The sequence below is a fragment of the Prionailurus viverrinus genome, chromosome C1 (genome assembly GCF_022837055.1).
Source record: "Prionailurus viverrinus isolate Anna chromosome C1, UM_Priviv_1.0, whole genome shotgun sequence".
NCBI lineage: Eukaryota > Metazoa > Chordata > Mammalia > Carnivora > Felidae > Prionailurus > Prionailurus viverrinus.
This window is the reverse complement of record NC_062568.1, coordinates 40,868,245-40,892,488: the sequence shown is the minus strand read 5'-3', so window position 1 is coordinate 40,892,488 and position 24,244 is coordinate 40,868,245. Positions and strand designations below refer to the sequence as shown.

Genomic DNA, 24,244 nt, shown 5'->3' with positions numbered 1-24,244 from the left:
ATATAATACCTGAAATAAAGCATAAAAAGCATTATTTAAAAAAATAATATAGGGGCGCCTGGGCGGCACAGTCGGTTAAGCGTCCGACTTCAGCCAGGTCACGATCTCACGGTCCGTGAGTTCGAGCCCCGCATCAGGCTCTGGGCTGATGGCTCAGAGCCTGGAGCCTGTTTCCGATTCTGTGTCTCCCTCTCTCTCTGCCCCTCCCCCGTTCATGCTCTGTCTCTCTCTGTCCCAAAAATAAATAAACGTTGAAAAAAAAATTTTTTTTAAAAATAAAAAAATAATAATAATATAATTTTTCACACCGCAAAACGATTTCAATGAAGAAATTAAACAAATTTCAACTTTTATTGACCAAAGCAGTAAGATAATAAATATAGATACATGAATTTTTTTTCTGCAAGTGTCAGGGGCACCTAGAGAAAGATGAATCACATTTCTGGCTTAGTTTGAATGCAAGGTCTTTTTTGTTCTGTTTTGTTTTTATTTTTTAAGTATAGGGTGAAGGTTATTGGAAGACACGAAGATGTATGTAATAGTCTTTTCCCCAACATCTTCACAGTGATCCAGTAAAACAACTTATTTTTTTTCCCTGTTTACTTTTTTTTTTCCCTCAAGTGGTGATTCTCCAATCTAAAATCAGAAGACTCACAAGAGATTGGTCCAACCGGTTCTCTTTTCCTGTCATCAGATTATGTCATCTACACTGGGACATCTCTGTGCTTTTTGTAACTGGGCCTGGGATTCAAGCCTACCACTCTTCATCCTTACAGAATAGATACATACCTGGGAATATACATATAGCATGTAAATTGAATAAAAATTGGGCAACATGAATCGAGAGAAAGAAAGAGATGAAGGCAAGTTTAAAGAAGGACAGTTTTGAGCTGGGTCGTAGAGAAGTGACTTCCATGAATTGGTGTGAGATGGAGAGAATTTTCTGGGCACATGCACACATGGAAATGGCCACAGTTGAGTTAACATGGAAAAAATAAAATTAATACAGAGGACCGTGACTAGAATTGAAGAACCAAGATAGAATATACAGGTGACTGGTGATTAAGGTGTAAATAAATTTCCTTCTTACTAAAAATATCTGGATACTGCAGACATGCATGTTTTTCTGGCAAAGATTTATCGAAGACTTGCAGATGGTATTTACACCTCTTTCAAATATGACCCAGAAGTCACTCTTTAGATCCAGAACTGCATTGAAAAGCTATGTTAATGTGGCCTGGAAATTGTACGTATGAACATCTAAATTTAGAAACTTATGCCCATCTAGATAAAATGAGAACTTCTACTGGTACTCTTTTGATATTCCATGAGATAAGCCCTTTCCCTTCCTTTTTCTTACAAAGTCAAATCATGAAAAAGCTAAATGTTTCTCTAGAAAACTCTGTTCACAAGCAGCATGAAAATTTGAAATCTCACCAGAAATCACTCTTTGGCTTGCCAGAGACATTTGTGAGAAATAGAAACAGCTATTGGTAAGTATCTAACTTTTAAGATGCCACGCAAACATAGCTCAGATACTTAGTCTTTTGACATTCGCCTGAAACTGAACTTCTAGGACCCAGAGTGGGTGGATGAGAAGGGACAAACAGAGGCTTTTCTTCCAGTTAATCTCTTACAGTTCCCTATTTAAATTGAATGAGGGTGGATTCTGGCAAAATCCCAATATAAAAAACTTCTAGGAAGATAAGATTTGCAAATTAGCCATGCCCAAGAAAAGGGCATCAAGCAATTTCTCAAAATCAACCAGTTGTTAATGTTGTCAGGGGAAATGAAAAATATATACATTTAATTCTTTCATCAAAACACAGGGCAGAGCATGTGGACATACATTCTTAAGTTATACAAACATATATGTATATGAATAAAATATGTAGCAAACTTGTACACAAACTGATGCACACAAACTCCAGATGTATTCTTTTTCTTACTTTGTGGGTTGTGTCTTCTATAAGGGGAAAAAGACATATTAATCACTTCTTTTACTGCTAAGGGGATGGGTGCTGCTCTCATATTTCAGAAAGGGGCTGGAAAGTGAGGGAAGCCAAACTTTTTCCTATTTAAGGCCAAAGCAAAGGAATCTCAGTGGCTGAGTTTTATGACGGGCCCGGTGCTGAAGGGCAGGGAACATCTGATGGTGCTACTTTGAACTGCTTTTCTTTTCTCCTTTTTGCACAAAGAGTCTCATGTCTGATATTTAGACATGACGAGCTTTGTGCAAAAGGGGACCTGGTTACTTCTTGCTCTGCTTCATCCCACTGTTATTTTGGCACAACAACAGGAAGGTGAGTAGGTACTGCTTTCAAGAAACTTCATGCGGTTTTTGTCTTTACTTCTCCGTACAAACAGGTATAAAGGGGAAATTAATCTCCGAGAAGTTAATTGCCTCTGTAAGCTCCTAATTGGGGAAGGTAGAACGGACTGTGATGGTGCTTTTTTAGACTTGCTTAGAAAGAATGTTGTCATTTTTGTATTTAAAAGTTTTCTGGTTGTCTAAGATAAAGATGTTCTGGTACTAACTCATTTTCATGTCAGCGGCACTGGAAACTTTTTAAATGGCTTTTAAAAAAGTGCCCCTCCTGGATTGTTAACATCTTGGAATGCTTCCTTAGGCAGTCTGGAAGTTATTGGTCTCTTGTAACACTTTTACACTCTTTTGTATGCTGGATTCTTTGTAAGGATAGAATACTGAGCATTGTTTTCTCAATAAGATAATGCATTTTAAGGACAGCATGCATTCAGAATAATTTAAAGGAAAATAGGCACTATTAAAGTTATTGAATATATTTCTGTAAAATGGCAACAAGTGAGTATCTTCAGTGTTCTTTAAATGGACTCAAACGGCTAAAAATGTTTCATCATTCCTAGATTTATTCTGTTTCAAGCACTTACACGGTCGATTAATACATGTTTTCTAATAATTTATTGCTAAGGGTCTGGTGTTTTCCACACGTCCTACATTTTAACTGCATTTGCATTAATGAAGAGAATATTTAAAAAAATGTTTTCAACAGGAATGTTTGACTTTTCTGCAAACAAGGTAAAAAGATACTGGTACTGTTTGACTGCAAAAAGTTGATTTGTTTTATTTTCTAACAATTGCAAACAGTGGTTTTTCTGCTCTAATTCCCCCCCCAAATCACATTTGTTTTCATTATTTGATTGTGTGAAAATATTGCTTTCAATTCACGTTTCTCATAGTCATGAAAATACTGGACGCATTGGGATACAAACTTCCACAGAAATAAATATTTAAATGCTAAATTTAAAGATGTTAGAAGAAATTATTACACATCAATTTCTGTTTGCACGTAATCAAAAGGATTAGTATTTCAATCTAGTTTTTGCAAACATGTGTCTGAAAATAGTTTTTGTCTTTAATTTCAAATCTTTGATGTCCGTGAAAGTCATATATAAGTGGGGGAGGGGGCCGGGGTAGGGGGGGGGAGACACCCAATGACATCTCTTCAGTTACAATCAGCCTGTGGCCACGAAAGAAAAGAAACATCCATATTGCTTGTTCCTCTCATTTCCTCTCCCCCTTATTCCTCTTTTCCCTTTCTGTCCCCTCCTTCTTCATCTCTCCACCTCTTTGGCTCTTTTGCACCTCCTCCCCCTTTTCATTCCTTCACTAGTCACCCCCCTTTCCTAGGCAAGCCCATGTTTCCTCATCTCTCCTCCCTCTCTTCCTCTAGCACTTCCTCCCTGTTCCCCATGTGTCCTCCCTGTGCCTCCATCTCTCCTGTTTCTTCTTTCCTCTTGCCCCCTCCCACTGTCTTTCCCTAGGACTCTAAGTCCTCCTTCCTTCCTCATTCTTCTCTCCTCCTCCTTCCCACTTTGTCCCTCCCAGAACCTGCTTCAGCTCCTAGTCCTTGGTGAGGGTACCAAATGCCTACTGCCACATCCCTAGCCCAATAAAGACATTTATCTCTTTTAAAGCTCTTAAGTTCTCCTGATTTGGTGGGGGGAAGTAGGTAAAAATCAGAGTTGCCATTTATTGGAAAGACTAACAAACCTTTGGTGTTTAGTCCAAAAGACTGACAAAATATTTGCAGTTGCCCGGTAGTGACAATCTTATATCAGCACTATGGCTGTTTTTCTTCTCCATCCAACTTTAGAGGGAAAATAAGTGTTTAATACCTTTGTTATCTCTACATCACACAAGTTCTTTGCATTTTTCCTTTTCTCTTTAGCTACAGAAAACAACAAATTGTTATGAAATTTGCCATTATATTTGTGTGCTTTTAAGCTCAAAAGAAGTTGAGAGGGATTTTGGTCAGCTTATGATTTTTGTTTGTCATGAAAAAAAGTTTAAGTATTTTAAGATAGTAAGTACTTTTTGCATTCCCTATAAATTTAACAAGAAAATTCTGCTGACAGATTAGCTTTGGGGACAGTACAGACGGTGGCTGAATATACAGCAGGCTGAGAACAGAAAAATACAGTTCTGGGATATAGGTTTCTTATATCTGCTCTGAGAATTTCAGAGACAAATAGCCCAACCCGAAAGAATACTAGCTTCTAGTCCACTCACACACGTTTTCTGGAGCATAAAACATGTCCCTCCCAAAGAATTTTGGTCCCTTTGCAAATTATAAAGTTCTATTTAATTCATGTATTTTATTCCACCAATAGAGAAATGTGGTCTGTTTTATATTTCCTGTAGTTTATAAACATGCCAAATTTGTAGCAAAAAGACTCGCCACCTAGTGGCTGACAGTGTTACCATTTACACAACCAATGCCAACATAAATGTTACACAGCTGGATTCCATATTTTAGAATGAGATTTAAAAATATTACATGTGCGAATTTTAAATATGAAACATTACTTTCCTAAGGAAATAGTGTATCACTGATAAAATATTGCCAAACACACATACACACAAACACATGGTAGCAATAGTCAAAGACTGGAAATGAGCTTGAATGTTATGGCCATTTTCAAAATTCCATATGTAACTATTCCACATATAACATATAACTATTTTTTTAATATTTGTCAAGTTTTTTATGTAGTCCTTATTTTACATAAGTATTTTAGTCACTTATTAGATGGATAAATTAATAGATATTATTAAGTAATATTGCTTCTTTAGGGTAAGGAGATAAACTTTATTTTAATTAAAAAGGTTCTAATGATTGAACTTATATTTTGCTACCCTGATAATTCCACTGTGATAATGAACTGTGGGACTTTAATTATTTTAGGATTACAAAATAAATGGACTTAAGAGAACCAGTTCCTCATTACAGGTTATGAGAGTCTATTTTCCATTATGCTTAAGGAGAGAATTTGGAACCCATAAAGTAGCAATCAAGTTTTCTGGTTGGTGCTGCTCCCCAAGTTAAACCTATCTAATAAATAAAATATGGCATAAAATCACAAGAAACACTTCTCCCTTTAAGAGGAGAGAAAGCATAACTGCTCATGCATTTCAGGGTCAGTAATCTCACATGAATTTAGTGCTTTAGTTGAGATTATACAACTAGGAAATGACAGGGTTAAGACTAGGATCAAAACTCTGCTAAATCTTAGGCAATTAGAGAACACAAAACATACATTAATTCTAGAGCATCTGACTTTGCTCATTCTTGTAACTTTGTCATTGAAAGGGAATACTAAAAAATTGTATATTATCCTAGAAAATATATGAGAGAATGCATTTCTAAAGGGGAAAAACAGTAGATTTTTCTCTATTTAACACTCAACGTTGAATTGGTAACCCTATTTTTAAACAAGAGAAGCAAAATCTCAGTTATGATTTAACCAGAAATTATCTTCCGTTCTGTAATAATATAAATTTTAAGTAAATAAAGTATTGATACAAAATTTTGTGTTTTTCATTCATGATACCTTGCATTTTTTACCATCCACAGAGTATTCAACATCAGATGATCTAAAGACCTATGGGTAATTAGATATTCTGATTAAATTCTGGAATTAAACAACTCAGTGTCATAAGCAGAAAGAGCAAAGCTGTTGGAACAATTCTGGGAAAGAAGGAAATACTGTGATAATGTGCCTAATTTAACTAATTTAGGTTCCTGGTTTGATGTCTTACCTACAGGCTTATATTAAAAGGTTAAGAACTGTTGGCTCCAGGAGTTTTCCAGGAGTAGAGTTGAGACAAAATAAAAGAAAAAGCCCCTGTTTTACACCTACAGAGTCACTTGCCAGACCTTGAGTATTCAGAGAAGAGTGCCATCTACTGAAACCTCATGGTTTTCATTGCCGATGACTGGTGCAGAGTTCCAAAGGTTTTGTAGCCCAGTCTTGTATTTTGTAACATCAAATGATATCACCGCCTTGAAGTCATTAAAGTGGATTGCTTAAGAGTTAAAGTTTTAAAGATGAAAGATGTTATTGCCTTTGCTGGACATGAAGAACATTTGTAAGGTTTCCAGGTCTGCAATAACCTTCTGGAAACGTCTCAGTGGACTGTTTCTTGTAAAACAGTCTTCCCTGGAAAAAAGCTCAGTCCCATTGTTTTCCACACTCAAAAAAGAAAAAAAAAAAGAAGAAGAAGAAGAAGAAGAAGAAGGAGAAGGAGGTGTAGTGTAAAAAAAATCCAGAGTTTTCAAAGGGGAAACTGCCTGTTTCATATCAAAATGACAACGGAAAAAATGAGATAGCTACTCTTACACAAATCATTTGTTAACTGCAGCTTGAGGAGTTACATGAACCACTAGAATGTCTGTCTGTGTCTAATGAAAACACAGCAGAAGTGGATTCCTTTCAGATTAACTAATAAAACCCTTGTATTTTCCATGGCTGAGGTCAAGAACTGCCATTTAAAATGTAAATTAATGAACAAAATGAAAAGTTCAAAGAAGAAGGCAAAAGTTAAAATGCCCAAAAGATCTAAAAATCAAAGACAAAGGATCCAGAACCTATTAAAAGTTAAATTTGCTTTAAAAACTTGCATTGAGAAATTCCTGTTTCAGTGAAATGGCATTTATTTTTCTGAAACTATGCTTTCTATCGTATTTGGTGTGGAGGATGACAAACAGGGAATGTGTTTCTCAAAATTAATTAAAATCAGAGGAACGTTCTTTGGAGCTGAAGAATATGTTCATAATGTTTAAGCTTAGAAGGGAAGCTCTAACGAAGTTAGGAGTTCATCAATATGAAACATTTAGAAAAAATAGATTTGCAGAATCATTATCTTAGTGAGACACCCTAATTATGATTTTTTTTTTTTGCATTGGATACTTAAACCTTATCTGTTTGTGGCTTTTGCTGTGAGGATAAGGCTTCTCTGTATACAGTAAAATGTATGCTGGGTTTCCCAATCACACATTAATCGTGTTGGTGGTCTGCATGTCATTAGGGTGGCCTTGGAGATATATCTCTTTTTCCTAAGGTCGGGAGAAAATAAACATCAGAATTGAACTCCAGATGCTATCTTCTTGTTTTGAGACCAGATAGAAAAATATTCTGCAGAAGAATGTTATCCCTTAAAAAAAAGAAAAACAAAAACAAAACCACTGTCTTGTTAGACTCTGCTTTTAAGCGTGCAGGGCTTAGAAACCATAATGGGATAGGGTTTGGAAGTTGCCCTTGAAATTGCAGGAAGAGTTAAGAGTATCAAATTTAGAGATAGCTTTTCCAGGTTCAACTCTTAGCTTTGCTTCTACCATGTAACCTGGGAAAATCACTCAGCTTCTCTGGGTCTCAGATCCCTTATCTGTAAAATGAAGATTATAACAGCACTCAGCCACAGGGTCTTGGGAAGATTAAGTAAAATAGATGTGCAAATCACTCAGAACAGTGTCAGTGACATAGGCAATACTATACCCGCACTGCCTAGTATTAGTTTTACTGGTAGTGCAAAATAAAATTACTGTAAGGAATTAAAGCACTTAGTGGCTTAGTGATAAGTAAAGTAAGATATAAAATCTTGGTGATGAGATGCAAAATTTGAAGATGTTTGGCAACTGTAATAAAATAAGTAGAATATATTTTCTTCAGTATTGCTATAATTTGTCACTAATCAGTTTATATTATGATGAGATTGCTGATTGTTAGATACTTTTAATTCTAATTCTCTAATTATTTTTATTTTTCACAGGACAAAGTGTTAATCACCTTAAAGGAAATTTCTAATGGGAGACATAAAAACTCATATATCTATAAAGAATAAAACAAGGAAACATCTAGAAATGATGATTCATAAAGCTTTTTGTTTTGTGGTTTTTCTGATGGGGACAAGAATAATCAGGATCCACCTTGGCCATGTAAAACAACATTTTGAAATTGAAGTTACCCACCTATATAGGTGTATAGATATTTCCTTGAAGATCTTTTTGTTAACTCATCTAACATATTTTAAAATATTTTGGTAGATGTAAGCAGCAGAAACATATTTAATAAAAATGTGTGCTTTCCAAAAAGTATCATTTAATAACAGTTGGAACATTTAATGACATATTTCAGTTGGAAACTATATAAACTTTATATATTCACACCATCTTCAACTTTCTCAAGTAACAGGGAAATAATGTTATGATAATTTGCATATCACATCTGCTATTTTTAATTTTCAGATTAAAGAACACCTTTTCACAGAAAAGAATTCAGTAAGAAGAGAAGAGAAAAAAAATGAAATCTATCATTCAGGCTAAATTAACAATTTGATTGGATGCTTTGGGACATATTACTTTTACTCCAAAAGTGGAATTAAGACAAACATAGTTTACCTTATTTTTTTAGTTACAACAATAAAACTCTAGCAAATAATCATAAATTAATGTTTACAGAATGGAAACAAATATAATAAAAAGGAAAGTGTTACACATATCTAAAAATATTAGATTATGTTACTTGATTTTTTTTTTCTCTGGGGTTTTGAAACAGAGAGCTAAGCAATAAAAGAAGCTAAGAGTGGATTATGTCGTTTACTAACTTCATTTTGTTTTATAATTTTGATCCCAATAAGGAGATGGCTTAGTCTAATGCACTGCGTGTGTGGCCACAAATGAATTTATTTGAAGACTGTGCTTTGTAATAAGGAACAGAAACATCAAGTGACACGAGAGGTGGAGTTTAAAATTAATTACATATTGAAACAGGGAGACTTAGTTCAAGCAATAGCAATAAAGGAAGTAACTGGAAAATCTATTACTTGTTCAGTAGAAAAATGAGATTATTTGTCTTTGATTTACCACTTTGAATTTCTGAGTCCCATTTTCTAAATGCTGCAAGTGACAAACTAGAATATTTTATTCCTCTTGAAAACAAAACATTCTTTTTCCTGACTCTCCCATACTTTCCCCACATACAATTAAAAAAAGGTACTAACATTGAGGGTCTTGAGTCATCTGTGTAAGAGGTTTAGCTTCTGGGAGAACATGTTGCCAACCATATTTTGTCATGCACGGAACAAGAAATTAGAGGAAACTGCACAAAAGTCTCCATTCTTTCAACAAAGGTGATTGAGCTAGAGCAACAGAGAAAGGTCTTTCAACCACGTTTCTATAGAAACTGACTTCAGGAGAGCCAAGTTTCTTTTAAACAGATGTGAAATAAGTTATGGCAATAAACAAATTGCATTAATTCTTATTTTTCAAACATCCCAACTTTCTTCTTTTTCCTTAGAACAATATCACTTATAAAAAAAAAGAGATGTACAGTAAGGTAACTCAACCTTTATATTGAGACCTCTGTGTTTTAAAAAGCATAATAAGCATAGTTTCTAATAAAATTTGGAAAAAAGAGGCAAAGTAATAATTTTCATTTAGATAGCATTGGGTTTAACCTAATTCTAGCAAATTCATATATACAATTTTAAGAAGTCAATATTGTGCTTAATAGTTTACAGAGCAAAAGGAAAACACTGTATTTTTAGTGATGTGATGATACTTTCTTTCAATGAGACATAAACATGGGAGGATGAATACACAGGGAAATTTTACGTTAATTTTAGGGTAGATTAAGAACAGAAGAAAAGATATTCAAAATATGAGATGCTTGACTCTCACTTTAACTGTTATCATTTGTGTTTAATAAATCATTAGTATTCAATATCTATGTTTTGTAACATAGGTCCTGTGTTACATGTAGAAAGATATTCCTGATCCAGAGACAAAGACTTGAAAGAATCATTTGAATAAATTAGTAGTATTCTTTTTTTTCTCCCCCGCAGTTTTATTGAAGTATTATTGACAAATAAAATTGTATGTATTTAAAGTGTACAACATGAAGATTTGATAAAAAATATACACTGCGAAAAATTACCACAATTGAGTTAACTGATAGTCACCCACGTAGTTAGCTTTTTTGTGTGTGTTGGATGTAAACGCTTAAAATCTACTCTCTTAGGAAATTTCGAGTATACAATACACTATTATTACCTGTAGTCAACATAGTGTTCTACACTATGTGGCATTTTCAAGAAGGCTGGGGAGCCTGAAGTCCACATTATTAAAAGGGAAATCTTGAGCTAAAACTAATCTTTTGGAATGTGACACATAATGTTAATTTAGAGAAAGTTTTAAAATGATTCATGTGAAGAATGAGAAGCCAATGCTAAAACCGAAGAATGCATTTCATGCAATTTTGCTAAACAATCTTCCATCTCATTAAAACATTCAGACTTTTTCTGAAAAATAGTGAACTTAGTCCCTAAATATAAAATGTCAGTTCCACTTAGAGAAAAATGAGTTTGATACCTCTATCCTTTAATATTATTATTGTTCACAATAATATGAAAAGGATTATGCTTTTCTGAAGCATATCTTTCATAACACCATTTAAATAGACCTACTTCATTTGCATTAGGTAAGCATTTTGGCATTCAGCTTTTATGCTCACTAAGTAGAAAAGAATGTTCCTCCAAAAGCTTAGACAATATTTCTTTCCAATATTCTGATATATCTGCTTCAAACATGGAGGAAGAACTAGAATAACTTTTTAAAATAAACAGATTCTTGCCTTCTTAAAATTGCAATTAAACAAACGTGCTTTCTTTTATTAGCTGTAGACCACGTTGGGTAATTGTAACACATTGAGAACAGACTTCTACACTTCCTAAATTGATCAAGGATATTGCGCAAGATCATGAAAGTTGTATCTGCACACAAAAATGGAAAGGAGGAATGGAGGCAATTTCGGTATTCTATAGAATCTATAGGTTCTGCGAGGACCGTTTTTTGTGCGTGAACTTTTGCTAAATCAGCTAAACCTCTGAGCCCAAAGTATTTAGCATGAACCTAAATCAATATTACTTCAGATATGAGAGGATGTAGAAATGGGAACTTAAGGTGATCTTCATGGCTGTATGCAATATCCAGATGGAAAAACTTCAGCAGCCCCTCAAAGGCCTCTGGGCCACAAGGCAGCAAAAAATATGGTTGTTAAACCACTTGCTTCCTCCCAAGCGGGCCTCTTTCAGCAGACATTTTAAAGCTCTTGGCTCTCAGAAAATAAAATTTCACCGTTTTACAAAAATATAAATCCTGAACAGTACATCATTTGTTGTTTGCAAAAATTTTTGCAGATGTTTAGAAACTTCTTACTTATTTACTCAAGTACTGGCAAGCTATCACAGTAATCCTCAAGAAGTGAAGTTGTATTTAACCACAATCCACAGCTAATGCTTTAAGAATTGAGAGCAGGTTTTGTTTTGGCAATCCCTGAGCTGATTCATTGTTAATGGCTGCTGAAATGTGAGTACCTTACATATAATTAGGAAATAAGTTTAAAACTTTGGTTGAAGCAAATTTTTGACCATGTTAAGCCACAAATACACATGGTCATGATTCATATGTTTCCCTATTATTCTTACTCATTCCTTGCCCATATTTATTTTTTAAAAACGCTATTTATTTTTAGTGATTTGGAAATCTCTTTACATTCATATGGGATATACGATATATTATGTCATATCATCTTGACCTACTAATGCCCAGTGGAGTGGCAGTGATAGTCAATACATACAATAAGCTTTGCTAGAGCTTTCCCAGGAATCTGGAAGCGTGTTGTGAAGCCAGGAGTATCTGTTTTCCCCTGGATTTCCTAATTAGCTTAATAAAATCCAGAAAGTTTTCAGAGTTAGTGACAAAATCATCATTATAGTTTAATACTCTTATCTACTGTTAAAGCAAAGGATAGTGATGGCTAGAAAGGCTTGTTTTCAATCACACAAGGAATAAATAAATGTTTAAGTGCTTGGTGTGATTTCCATTGGTATTAAATTCTTAACTCTAATTGAAATTGAAACACTTATTGGCCTTAAGGAGAATTTACTATAATGTACCATTTTGAGATTAATAAGCAGATTTGGTATTTTAAGCAATCTCTTACCAGTTAGCAAATTATGTAGAGAGAATGTGATGCTCTTGGTAATTTAATGTGTGGATTTTCGTGTTTTTTTGTTTTTTTGTGTGTGTTTTTGTTTTGCAAAGGCATGCTTATAAGAACATACAAGTTAGTTTACTAAAAGGAAGAAATCCTTTGTTTCAAACTCTCTCCACTTTGGTTATTGGAAAATCATGATAGTGTAACAAAAATCATATTTCAGCAAAACATAAGATAACAACACACCATCTAACTTATTTTCCAGCTGTTGATGGAGGATGCTCCCATCTTGGTCAGTCCTATGCGGATAGAGATGTCTGGAAGCCAGAACCTTGCCAAATATGCGTCTGTGACTCAGGATCTGTTCTCTGCGATGACATAATATGTGACGAACAAGAATTAGACTGTCCCAACCCAGAGATCCCTTTTGGAGAATGTTGTGCAGTTTGCCCACAGCCTCCAACAGCTGTGAGTTTACCAAAAATCTGTACATCTTCAAGATTCGTGTTTTAATATATGAATAGTTCCTATATCATAGGAGCCTGAAAAGAAAAGAAAGTAATGTCTGCCAAACAATCATGTTGGTATTACAAGTAAAAGGTGAACATTCTGGCTTAAAACTAGGGATTGGATGTGATTGGGATAAGAAATTAATATGCAAATTCGGGCACACTTCGTGGCAAAGATGTTCTTATGTCTTATTTAATATGTATCTTTTCCATTTATTAGCCTCCTCGCCCTCCTAATGGTCATGGACCTCAAGGCCCTAAGGGAGATCCAGTAAGTAAACATTCTTCAGGGGATTGAAATGAGTTCCTTAAGTAGTTTGCTTTTTTTTTCTTCTTCTTCTAACAGCCTTTTCATATTTGAGCTTTCATCATTCAGATATTTCCTTTACTACCATATATTTAAATGACACAAAAGAAGGCAAACAGAGAATCCATAATTGTACATGTGAATATTTAAGTTTCCCAAACTTTAATAATGTCTTCATCCCCAATATCAGTTTAGATAAAAGTGTATGAATTCGCAAAAAAATATGTATCACGTATATTGATTCTTCATCTTATAAAGTAGAGAGGCTACAATTCGATAATGATTCTGAATCACTAGAATTTTGCACTGTTTTATGAGTTTTTGTCTCTGATTCTTTTAGGGCCCTCCTGGTATTCCTGGGAGAAATGGTGATCCTGGTATTCCAGGACAACCAGGTTCCCCTGGTTCTCCTGGCCCCCCTGGAATCTGTGAATCATGCCCTACTGGTCCTCAGGTAATAAATTCCAGGACAAAAAGATCCTCCCTTCTTTTCCCCTTTAAAACTACCTACTTCATTTTCTTTTCTTTAGCCTATGTTACATCTCACTTTTGTGGATTCCTTATATCTATTCTCTGACTTTATGTATTTAACAAATCCTTATTTACTGTTTATGAGTGAGGAGCAGTATTTTAAGTGCTTCATAGATTTTACTTTTCCTCATAATGTCAATGCTGCTGCTATTATCTTTGCAAAATTTCCCAACTTCTCAGCAGGCATGTAATATATCAGTATGGTTGTGAAATGAGCCATTAACTCCCAAAATAATTAACCTAGAGTATTTAGGAATTGCTGCAACTGTGCCTTATTCTATTCATAACCTCAATGGTGAAGCCTCTGAAAGTTTGGACAAAAAGCAGTTGAAGAGCTGCAAACACTCCTTGTTGACTTCAACAGGATTATTCAAGCTTATGCAGCTACTCTTGCCAAGGCTTCAGAGCACATCCTGCTCCTCCTGAAAAACATGGCAACCAACTACCTCTGCATTTAAAGCATCTAACCAAAACAAATAAATAAGACAAGATTTCTGCTACATGGGGTTAGGAGAAATAAGAAACCACATATGCACAAATCACTCTGAGTGCAAAAAAAAAAAAATGCTGTACAAAAGTCAATTCAACAGAAAGCAAAGCATACCATCTAACTTATTCTTATCCTGGTACCAAACATAACCCATTTGTAGGCCTGGGATTCAAAACAAAATAATCTGCAAAGAAATCCAATAAGCACATGAGCTTTTCTATTATTCTTGTGCCTATTTTCTATGGGGATGTTTACTTGGGGAGTAAATTTGTTAGGCATACTAACCAGAAGCCAGGCAACACAAATTGTACTTGCATCATTAAATGTTGGTAAAGTAATTTGACTTCTCCATTTTTTTCTGCTCAAAATGAGAAGATCAGACTATATGATCTCAAGACTCTTTCAGCTTTCAAATAGTCTGTGATCCTATGTTTCTAATGCTGCAGATATCACTTAGAAATAATAATTTGAGTAAGACCATATAGAAACAAGTTATTTGGAATTAACATTGCATAGAGTTAGTTGAAAGATTTGTGCATTACATAAGCAAGTATTTCTGTAGGGTATCTACTATCTGAAGCTACAGACAGACCGGATAAGCAAGATAATTAAATAATGCATACCACATCCTCTGGCATGCAGAAACTTTTTATCAGTGAATAATAGATGTTACATGCACCTCTTCTAAATGCTTTTGGAAACAACTATAATCTATATGTCAAAATGATCATATCTGTTCTCTTTGCTGCAGAACTATTCTCCCCAGTTTGAATCATACGATGTCAAGTCTGGAGTAGTAGGACCAGGAATTGCAGGCTACCCCGGGCCACCTGTATGTACAAATGTTTCTCAGCATTTTAGAGCATTATTTCGCTTCCAGTTTGTTAATTCTTGAATGGTTGTTTTTCCAGTAATACATTATTATTGCATACTTGTACAAAATAGCTCATTTTCCAATAAGGCTGGGAATGCACATGGTAGGATTATCACAATCCTTCCATCCTCGCTCTTTTTTCCTCACTCCCTTTCATCCCGTGCCTGTTTTGCCACCCCTTCCTTCTTTACACAAGCACTCCTACCAGGGGCCCACCTGCCTTCACGATTAGGTCTCAGACTCATGTATTTCCTCATTTTAACCCAGTTTTGTTATTTTTCCCTTTCATTTTCCCTTTTCCTCCCTAAATTGTTCAGAATCTTCTTTTCATGAGCTTTCATCAGTTAAATGCTCCCTTCTAGATGACAATCCGAGTGATGAATTGTGCAAGATTACAATCTGCCTCACCTCAAACCCTAAAATCTAATACAAATATTTCCAGAATGTATTGAGCCTTTAAGTTCTTCTATTACAAATGGTAGCTATTCACATTGAACCCAAATGGTTTCCCTGAATGTAAATGACCTAGAGTTTTAACAGAAGAAAATAGAAAAAAATCACTGAAACCTGGGCACCTTGACATGATGCATAGTGTCCCGGGTAAATGACCCTTATCGTAGAACAGGCTGTCAGGAAAAGCAACGTGGGGAAGATTATGGTTTTACTGCCAGTAACAGGTATGTAAGTGTAAATGAAACATGGCACTGGATTTTCAGGGATTATGGAAGATTGCTCACCGGATCATTAGACACCACGTTTGTGACTTCCAAAACTACAGAAGACAAAATTTTAACTAATAGATCCAAATGACCGGTTTGGAAAGACCCTTAAATTTGATATAAGTTATAAAAAGAGAATTTTACAAATCTCTGGAGTTTTGAGGAATGTGAATTTTGTTTTTGGTTTTCAAAGCCAGAAGGAGACCTATTTTTTTTTAAGTTTATTTACTTATTTATTATTGAGAGAGGGAGAGAGAAAGAGAGAGAGAGAGAACACAAGAGGGGCAGAAAGAGAAAGGGGGAGACACAGAATCCCAAGTAGGCTCCAGGCTCTGAGCTGACAGCAGAGAGCCCAATGCAGGGTTTGAACTCACAAATCTTGAGATCATGACCTGAGCTGAAGTTGGATTCTTAACCAACTGAGCCACCCAGATGCCCCAAGATGGAGAACTATATTAACAATATAAATACCTGGTCTTTCTCAGCTACATTGAAATTATGAATTCATTTTTCAATCCTATATACAGTTTTTACTAAAAAACAAAAACTAAAAAGAGAACACTACTTATTAACATTCCAGAAAAGCGGTTACAAGAGAAAGTTTAATTATAGCCTGTAGTTTTATATCTTTAGTGTCAGTATTTAGATACAGCATGCTACAAAACTGAAGGTTTTCTAGTGTAAACTATATTTCTGAGAAATGATACATCGATTGGTTATAATTGTAATGTGTCATTGTCCCATGTATGATGATTCTCAAATACACATTTAGACCTTCATATCAATATAATTCAGTGACGTAGTTAAGAACTTCTGGGTTGATTTACATCATTAGTTTTAGAAACTTGGATTTACAGTATGCAGATAAATATTTTTCCACAGGGAGTTGGGCTGGCAGGAAAAAAAAAATGCTTCTTTCACCAGTACCAGTTTAATCTTAATATTGCAGGGACTCTCTTAGCATTTTACATGGATTTTTCCAGATTTTGAATCCCCTTTTGGAGGGATTAGCAATAATTTTGGCAATGATTTTTATTGATTCTGTGGAAATTCCATTTAGAGTGATGTTTCTAGTGATATCTTTACTGTAAACCTAATAAAATTAATCATATCCTTGAATAGTTACCATATAACAAGGTATGCTATTCTCATTGTTTTAAATGTATCATTTCTAAACAGAGGCATCTCTTTAATGCCTGAATAAAGTGTATTTCAGATGCATTTATTTTGTATTTATCCCTCAAATTTACATTCCAGGGTCCCCCTGGCCCTCCTGGCCCTCCTGGGACATCTGGTCATCCTGGCTCTCCAGTAAGTATAGCCATTAGTGGTGCTTTCTATTTTCAAGCATATTATACAAATCAAGGTAACACGGATCTTGCTGTAATTTCACCATTCCAGCATGCATAGTCACAATTAAGTACAGATATCACATCCAAAAGACTATCATTTCTTCAAAGATGTTGGAATTTCATATTTAATTCCGTTCTACCAATACCTACGAGCAATTAAAACCTTTGTAAAATTAAGCCATAGGCTTTTCAAAGCCAGAAGGAGAATTATATGTTTTTTTAAGGTTGTTTATTTATTTATTTATTTATTTATTTATTTATTTATTTATTTTTGAGAGAGAGAGAGGGAGAGAGAGAGAGAGAGATTGAGAGAGAGAGAAAGCGCACAAGTGGGAAAGGGACAGAGAGAGAGAGAGAGAGAGAGAGGGAAACACAGAATCCAAAGTCATAGGCTTAATGTGCATGTGTTATGGCTCCAAGTTCAAAACAATTCAATTTCAATGGAATGGAGTGGATAGAATGGAATACATATGCTTTATTCTAATCTGAAAAATTTTGGTTTCAGTATTTATAAAATGGAATAAAATTCACTGACTGCCTACACGAATTCTGATTTCACACTGTCTTCAAGATATAAATGTCTGGTATGAATATTACATTACTTTCAAAATATTTACACATTATTCTACTCATTAGGGTTCTCCAGGATACCAAGGTCCCCCTGGTGAACCTGGGCAAGCTGGTCCTGCAGTAAGTAACAATTATATCTACATTTAAGAAATTGACAAATCTACATAGAAACCAGCTTCATTTTCTGAAACATAATCACTATAATGTCCTATAATGTATAGATTAAATTTAAGCTCAAATTTTAAAATAATAACTGATATTTTCTTATGAGAGTTGAACTGGTTTCAAAGATCTTTTGGACTCATTTAATGGTTTAGATTTCTTAAGGATACTTGCTATTTATCTAAGAATTCCCTGGCTAATTAGCCACCACAATAGTTCCCCTCCTAGTGTGGATGCAAATCCTCTATCTCTTAAATATAGATTTAATTTTTCTGTAGCCACTCAGTTCACCTTAATATCTACTCAGATATGTCAGAAGACATATAATTTTTAAAAGAAATTTTTAAAAGAAATAAGCACAATCTAATAGAGCCCTGTGAAAAAACATGCTGTGTAAACAAGCAAGTGAGGTGAAGTTAGTTTAATACTTCAAAATATTTGGAAATACCTAGATATCAAAAATTCAATCTCTTACAAAATGTAAAAGTGCACATTGGTGTATAAATACTTACATGTGATGTAAAATACAGGTATGCAATATTTTTAATTCCTATTAAAAATAAGTTCATTAGAGAGTAAAAACTTGATATAATATAGGTGTAATATTAACTCAATGTGTCATTATCATAATGAAAACTGTTGAGAGAATTTCCTAAAAGGAGGTTCCTTTGAGGAAAACGCATAATATATAATCATAAATTGTAACAGAACAACCTACAGATATATTTGTATTTTATTTCCTTATTTTCAGGGCCCCCCAGGACCCTCTGGTGCTATAGGCCCATCTGGTCCTGCTGGAAAAGATGTAAGTTTTTAAAGATTGAATGGGGATATGGCAAAATTCAAGGTGGCATATCATAAGTGGCATATGGTGTGTACTAGGCTCAGAAAAACCTCACTCAAAAAATCATTGCTATCCTAGTGACATTTTAGCTCATATTAATCTTTGGACGTATAGTATTTGTATAGCTATATATACATCATATTTTGAATTCCAAACTAACAGAACCCCTACATGTGCTTCTTCGCTGTCAAGAGGGCCCATCCAGTGAATATATCACTCAACTGGAGGAGAAACAAGTATCTTCTCTCTGCCTCTTGTAATGGAGAAACTGATATCAATACTTTATGAACGTGGAAACTTAAAAGCACCTTCAATATTGTGCCATTCTTCCTTTCCCATTTCATTTCCAATGGCAAATTTTTCTCAGTGGATTGAGAGAGAGTCATAATGTTTCAACGAAGAGTAATGCCTGCATTACTCACAAGTTCATATGGAGACAGGAGAAGCCCTCCCCATTCCTTCTACCAGGAAAGCTGTCCTAACAACATATGCTTAGCTTCACTTTCATGAGTCTTTGGGGAGAAAAAAAGCTAAGCAATTGGTTTGCTACTTGGCTACAATGTGTTTACTCTTACACAAGCACCTATGTATTTTTTATTTCTCCACCTAGGGGGAATCAGGAAGACCTGGGCGACCTGGAGAGCGAGGGTTGCCCGGACCTCCAGTAAGTCTTCAGCATCTAAAGAAATAGTTGGAGTAATCACAGTGATCTTAGCTTGAAAATTATGATATAATTAAATGGCATTAAACTTAAAAATAGAAGACATCTTACTACTTCATTGTGATTCTATTTGAAAATTCCTTAATAACTTTTCTATTCCTTATTTTTAGGGTATGAAGGGTCCAGCTGGCATGCCTGGATTCCCTGGTATGAAAGGACATAGAGTAAGTAGAGTTTCTAAATTGACTATAAACTGCTTCATTTCTCTGTGTTTACTTGCTTAACCAATTTTATTGGGCAATTGAATATGTGTCATATATATATATATATGTGTGTGTGTGTGTGTGTGTGTGTGTGTATGTTTGACGACCAGTTGATTAGATTTTGTAAGTCCATCAACTTTGTTGACCAAACCAACTAATTATTTTACAGATAGTAATGGGACCAATTTTAAATGTGTGAAAAGGCTTGGGAAATAAATATTTAATTTTCTTATCATCACTGTCAGAAAAAAATGAAAATATATTATTGAGAACTATATGTTATTCATGGACTCTGTAAATGTAATTTACACTTGAATCAAGCAACTTAAATCTATGCAAGCATTAGGTACATTCAACCAACTGACTCCCAAATCTAACAACTTAATATAATTAAATCTATGAAGCTGATATTTGCTATAGTTAAGGCAACTTCCTAATTGAACTAAATTGTACTTGCTAATTAGTTCAGATTTTTTACTATAAAATCAATGTCAAATGTCTTCAATCAATTTAAAAGAGCTTTAAATTATTTATGTCAGTGTTGAAAATAGTGCTGAGTGGTAAAAACTAGTTATGAAAAATTCAGTGGTTTTCAACCATTCTGGATAGTTAACAGATCTTAATATTTTTACTACTTTTATACATTTCCTAGGGCTTTGATGGACGAAATGGAGAAAAAGGTGAAACAGGTGCTCCTGGATTAAAGGTAAATCAAAACAAAATCACATTTTCATAAGCAAATTCATTTAAATGTTATAGCTATAATTAAGATTTAGATTTTGGGGTAAACTTTTTCTGAAATTTACCTGAATTTTGTTATTTTAGGAGCTGAATAACAGTGACTAGTTCAGATGGTCTGTTCAAGCTTCCATTAAAGCAGATAACTTGAACTGTCTAGATTAGAAATGATTGTGCATCTCTGAGTAACTCATTGATTACTTCTGTTTCATCCTCAAGTTTTCAAAATGCTGACTGGGATTTATGATAAATAAAATGTTAACAAAAGTTTGATACTGCTAAAACATACATCTTTTTCTTAGGTTCTGTAATATTCTTTATAATACTTCATAAAACTATAAATTTCCTGTTCTACAAAATGGTAACATATTTTTACATATTTCTAGGGGGAAAATGGCCTGCCTGGTGAAAACGGAGCTCCTGGACCCATGGTAATTGTATTTCTCATGTAATTTTCAGTTTTATTTTCTTAACCTCCATCTAAAACTAAACTCGCCTTACTCCTTCTCCAGCTGTTCTTACACAGGTCAGGTTTAAAGTACCACCATTGTTTCTGTCTTATTCTATAGGGTCCAAGAGGAGCTCCTGGTGAAAGAGGACGGCCAGGACTTCCCGGAGCCGCAGTGAGTATAGCCACCCACATTGCACAGTTCCAGCCCAGAGTCACAGATAAGGGTCTCAGCCAAGTTTTCAGGCTGTGACAATCTTCAGGAAAATCTTTTCTATAAAATAGCACTTAAAGACGCCTCCGTAAAATTTTAGTCTTAATGGTAGGGAAACAAACAAAGGTTTTATAGTTATTCTCTCTTTTGAAAAAAAAAATTTAAGGGTTATCTTTGCATATGTTGTTAGAACCATTAATTCACATTCAGTTCTGTTAAATGCAGAATCCAGTTCTTCCACATCAGATCATCTCTGTAGGCATCAGAATTTTAAAAATTTGACTCTAAACATATATAATTGGTAAGCAGATTTGAATACACTGGAGGAAAAGTCAACACAATGGAGTCAGCATTTTAGTCAGAACATTATCTGTGACTAGCTTTTCAGAATTAAGAAGATATTTGAGACAAACTTCTCTTTTTAGGGGGCTCGAGGTAATGATGGTGCTCGCGGAAGTGATGGACAACCAGTAAGTAACTTTTGATCTAACCCTGAGTTGCCTCAGGGTAATGACAGATTACATGGTATGGAATGTTGGAATAATATGAACCGTAGACTCAAAGCTCAACACTGTTTATAAACATTTCACTCAAACTGACACTAACTCCATAAACAAAATCTAGACACAATGTAAAGAGACTGAACCCATAAATAGAATTCTGATACTTTCTATTATACTTGGCCAATTACTAACATCTGTATAGTGCATACACAGTTAATAGCCAGTACTGGACATGACAATTAAAAGGGCCCTGCAGAACAGATAATAGTGTTACCTCTATTTTATAAACAAGAGGACGAGAGCCGAGGGCTAAGAAAATTGCACAAAGTCACAGAATTTGTGGCAGAAAGATTTTACTCTCTAGTTTACCACATTGTTTCTCCACATCATATTCATCCAAGAGTGACAAATACTATTTTGTCTGCATAATTGTCTTCTGTACTGTGTATGTGCTAACTTATTACTTACTAGTTGGTATAGTGTTAGATTTTGTTTACTCAAGAGCTCTTGAAATTGTATTTAATTTTTTTCAGGGTCCCCCTGGTCCCCCTGGAACTGCAGGATTCCCTGGTTCCCCTGGTGCTAAGGTAAACATGTATTTCTATAATAGAATATAAAATAGATCTTGGAGAGGACAACAGAAAATCATTGGATTGCTTCTTGAAAATAATATTTTCTTTGTTACCCATCAAGTAGATATATTTTTACCGATTCAGCTTTTTAAAGCCTTATGTTTTTATTCCAGAAAGGGTTATCCCTGGCATTCAACTATTCTGATATTTCTTTTCTCTTTCCCCAGCCTCTTTCTAGAAAGCAGATAACATAGTCACACACATAGTTACCATTTTTCTCCGCCTTTGTGATTCAGGATTCTTTGCTTGTGATAAAGTGTATTGTCCTGCTACCCCAGCCTTTGGGAGATGGGTTTGAACTAGCTTAGTGATTAGAAATGGCAAGAGAAAATGACTACTCGGGGTTTATCCCCTAGGGTGAAATTGGACCTGCAGGATCTCCTGGTTCAAGTGGCTCCCCTGGACAAAGAGGAGAACCAGGACCTCAGGGACACGCTGGTGCTCCAGGTCCTCCTGTAAGTAACAAATACAGCCATTGCGAAGAGTTGCTACACTCATTTCATGGAACCATATGTTTTAATGTTGCTATCAATTAAAATATTTTTTTGAGAAAAAAATTGTTGCTTGGTCCTCTGAAATGACTTTACTGTGATAAATACTGATTGGATCAGTGCTAAAAAACCATGTCTTTTGAGGTTTAAGCTCTTCTAGAATTTATGAATTATCTGTTTATACGACTAAGTGAAGTTGAGGATGTCGAGTTATCAGATACTTCAAAGAATGTGCCCCAACTAATCACCAATTACAGAACTGCAGAGAAGAAACAGCATTAAAAACCGCTTCTATGTATTATTTAATAATTTAGACCATATACATATGATCTTTAATTTATTCAGATTATGATAATTCTTTTGCCTACATTTTATGTGTTGTGCTGTAGTTGGAAGAATCACGAGGAATCACCGAGTCTCTATAAAGCACAACACCCACCAATATATTTACTTTACAAATGTATATTCATTATTTGCATTATTTTTAATATGCTATTTTTCCCCTCTAGGGCCCTCCTGGGACCAATGGTAGTCCCGGTGGTAAAGGCGAAATGGTAAGGTGCCCTCACGCCTCACTCTCCTTTCGTCCTCACACATCATTGGCCTCCCTTGCATTTTGCATGAGAAGACATTTGCGATGTTTAAGTTAGCTATTCAGAAAAGAAAGTTCAAGTTTGACTAATATTAGTGTCCCTCGGCTATTTTTAGGGTCCTGCTGGCATCCCTGGGGCTCCTGGACTGATAGGAGCCCGGGGTCCTCCTGGACCATCTGGAACCAATGGTGCTCCTGGACAGCGAGGGGCTGCGGTAAGTTGCCTATTTTTCCTTCATTGCCTGACAGGTTTAACTCCCCCAACAAAAATACAAACAGCAGACTTTTTGTACTTGTTCAGCTGAATTTATGTTGGTTTCACGTCGCTTTTATAATTGGATCAGCCGTTGCTGCTGCTGACTTGGTTAGTCTACTCTCCCTGTTTTTACACCAAGATTTTGTTTCACTAGGGTGAACCTGGTAAAAACGGTGCCAAAGGAGAGCCAGGGCCACGTGGTGAACGTGTAAGTATTTCCCCAACGGAACTGGTTATTTCTTACTTCGGATGAAAATTGAGCAACCAAATTATCCCTTTGGTGATATCCCTTCATAGGGTGAAGCTGGTTCTCCAGGTATCCCAGGGCCTAAAGGTGAAGACGGCAAAGATGGTTCGCCTGGAGAACCTGGTGCAAATGGACTTCCGGGAGCAGCAGGAGAAAGGGTATGTTTCCCAGGAACATCTAAAAGGAGAACAACATCAGTATCATCCACATAGAATTTCACCTTCATGGTGAGACAACCGTGATTTTTCTCGAGTACTCTATCTCAAATACTGGTTTTGAAGCATTGTGTGATATGGGAAGATATCGCTACTCAAAAACTGTGAAAAATGTTTAATGCTTTGGGCTGAAACATTTGCCTGTCACTATTTCCAGGGTGCTCCTGGGTTCCGAGGACCTGCTGGAGCGAACGGCCTTCCAGGAGAAAAGGTAGATAATTTATTTTCTATTTTGTAAGTGCTGCTACTACAAATAGTTATATTCTTCCGTACAGTTCCCCATTAACTGAAACCTAAATATCTGAAAG

General features: G+C 35.2%; 1 protein-coding gene across 1 annotated transcript in view; it reads left to right on the top strand.

Annotated features, from left to right (window-relative positions):
• The first annotated feature begins 2,099 nt into the window (after nt 1-2,099).
• COL3A1 (collagen type III alpha 1 chain) overlaps nt 2,100-24,244 on the top strand; it is a 41,129-nt gene continuing 18,984 nt past the window's right edge. Inside the window, exons 1-21 of the mRNA XM_047870481.1 lie at nt 2,100-2,303; nt 12,584-12,786; nt 13,048-13,098; nt 13,475-13,588; nt 14,907-14,987; nt 17,006-17,059; nt 17,737-17,790; nt 18,584-18,637; nt 19,287-19,340; nt 19,508-19,561; nt 20,253-20,306; nt 20,725-20,769; nt 20,908-20,961; nt 21,426-21,470; nt 22,037-22,090; nt 22,492-22,590; nt 23,136-23,180; nt 23,335-23,433; nt 23,629-23,682; nt 23,772-23,879; nt 24,094-24,147. Of these exons, the coding sequence (XP_047726437.1) occupies nt 2,222-2,303; nt 12,584-12,786; nt 13,048-13,098; nt 13,475-13,588; nt 14,907-14,987; nt 17,006-17,059; nt 17,737-17,790; nt 18,584-18,637; nt 19,287-19,340; nt 19,508-19,561; nt 20,253-20,306; nt 20,725-20,769; nt 20,908-20,961; nt 21,426-21,470; nt 22,037-22,090; nt 22,492-22,590; nt 23,136-23,180; nt 23,335-23,433; nt 23,629-23,682; nt 23,772-23,879; nt 24,094-24,147 (1,512 nt within the window). The 5' untranslated portion in view covers nt 2,100-2,221. The remainder of the gene's footprint in view (nt 2,304-12,583; nt 12,787-13,047; nt 13,099-13,474; nt 13,589-14,906; nt 14,988-17,005; nt 17,060-17,736; nt 17,791-18,583; nt 18,638-19,286; nt 19,341-19,507; nt 19,562-20,252; nt 20,307-20,724; nt 20,770-20,907; nt 20,962-21,425; nt 21,471-22,036; nt 22,091-22,491; nt 22,591-23,135; nt 23,181-23,334; nt 23,434-23,628; nt 23,683-23,771; nt 23,880-24,093; nt 24,148-24,244) is intronic.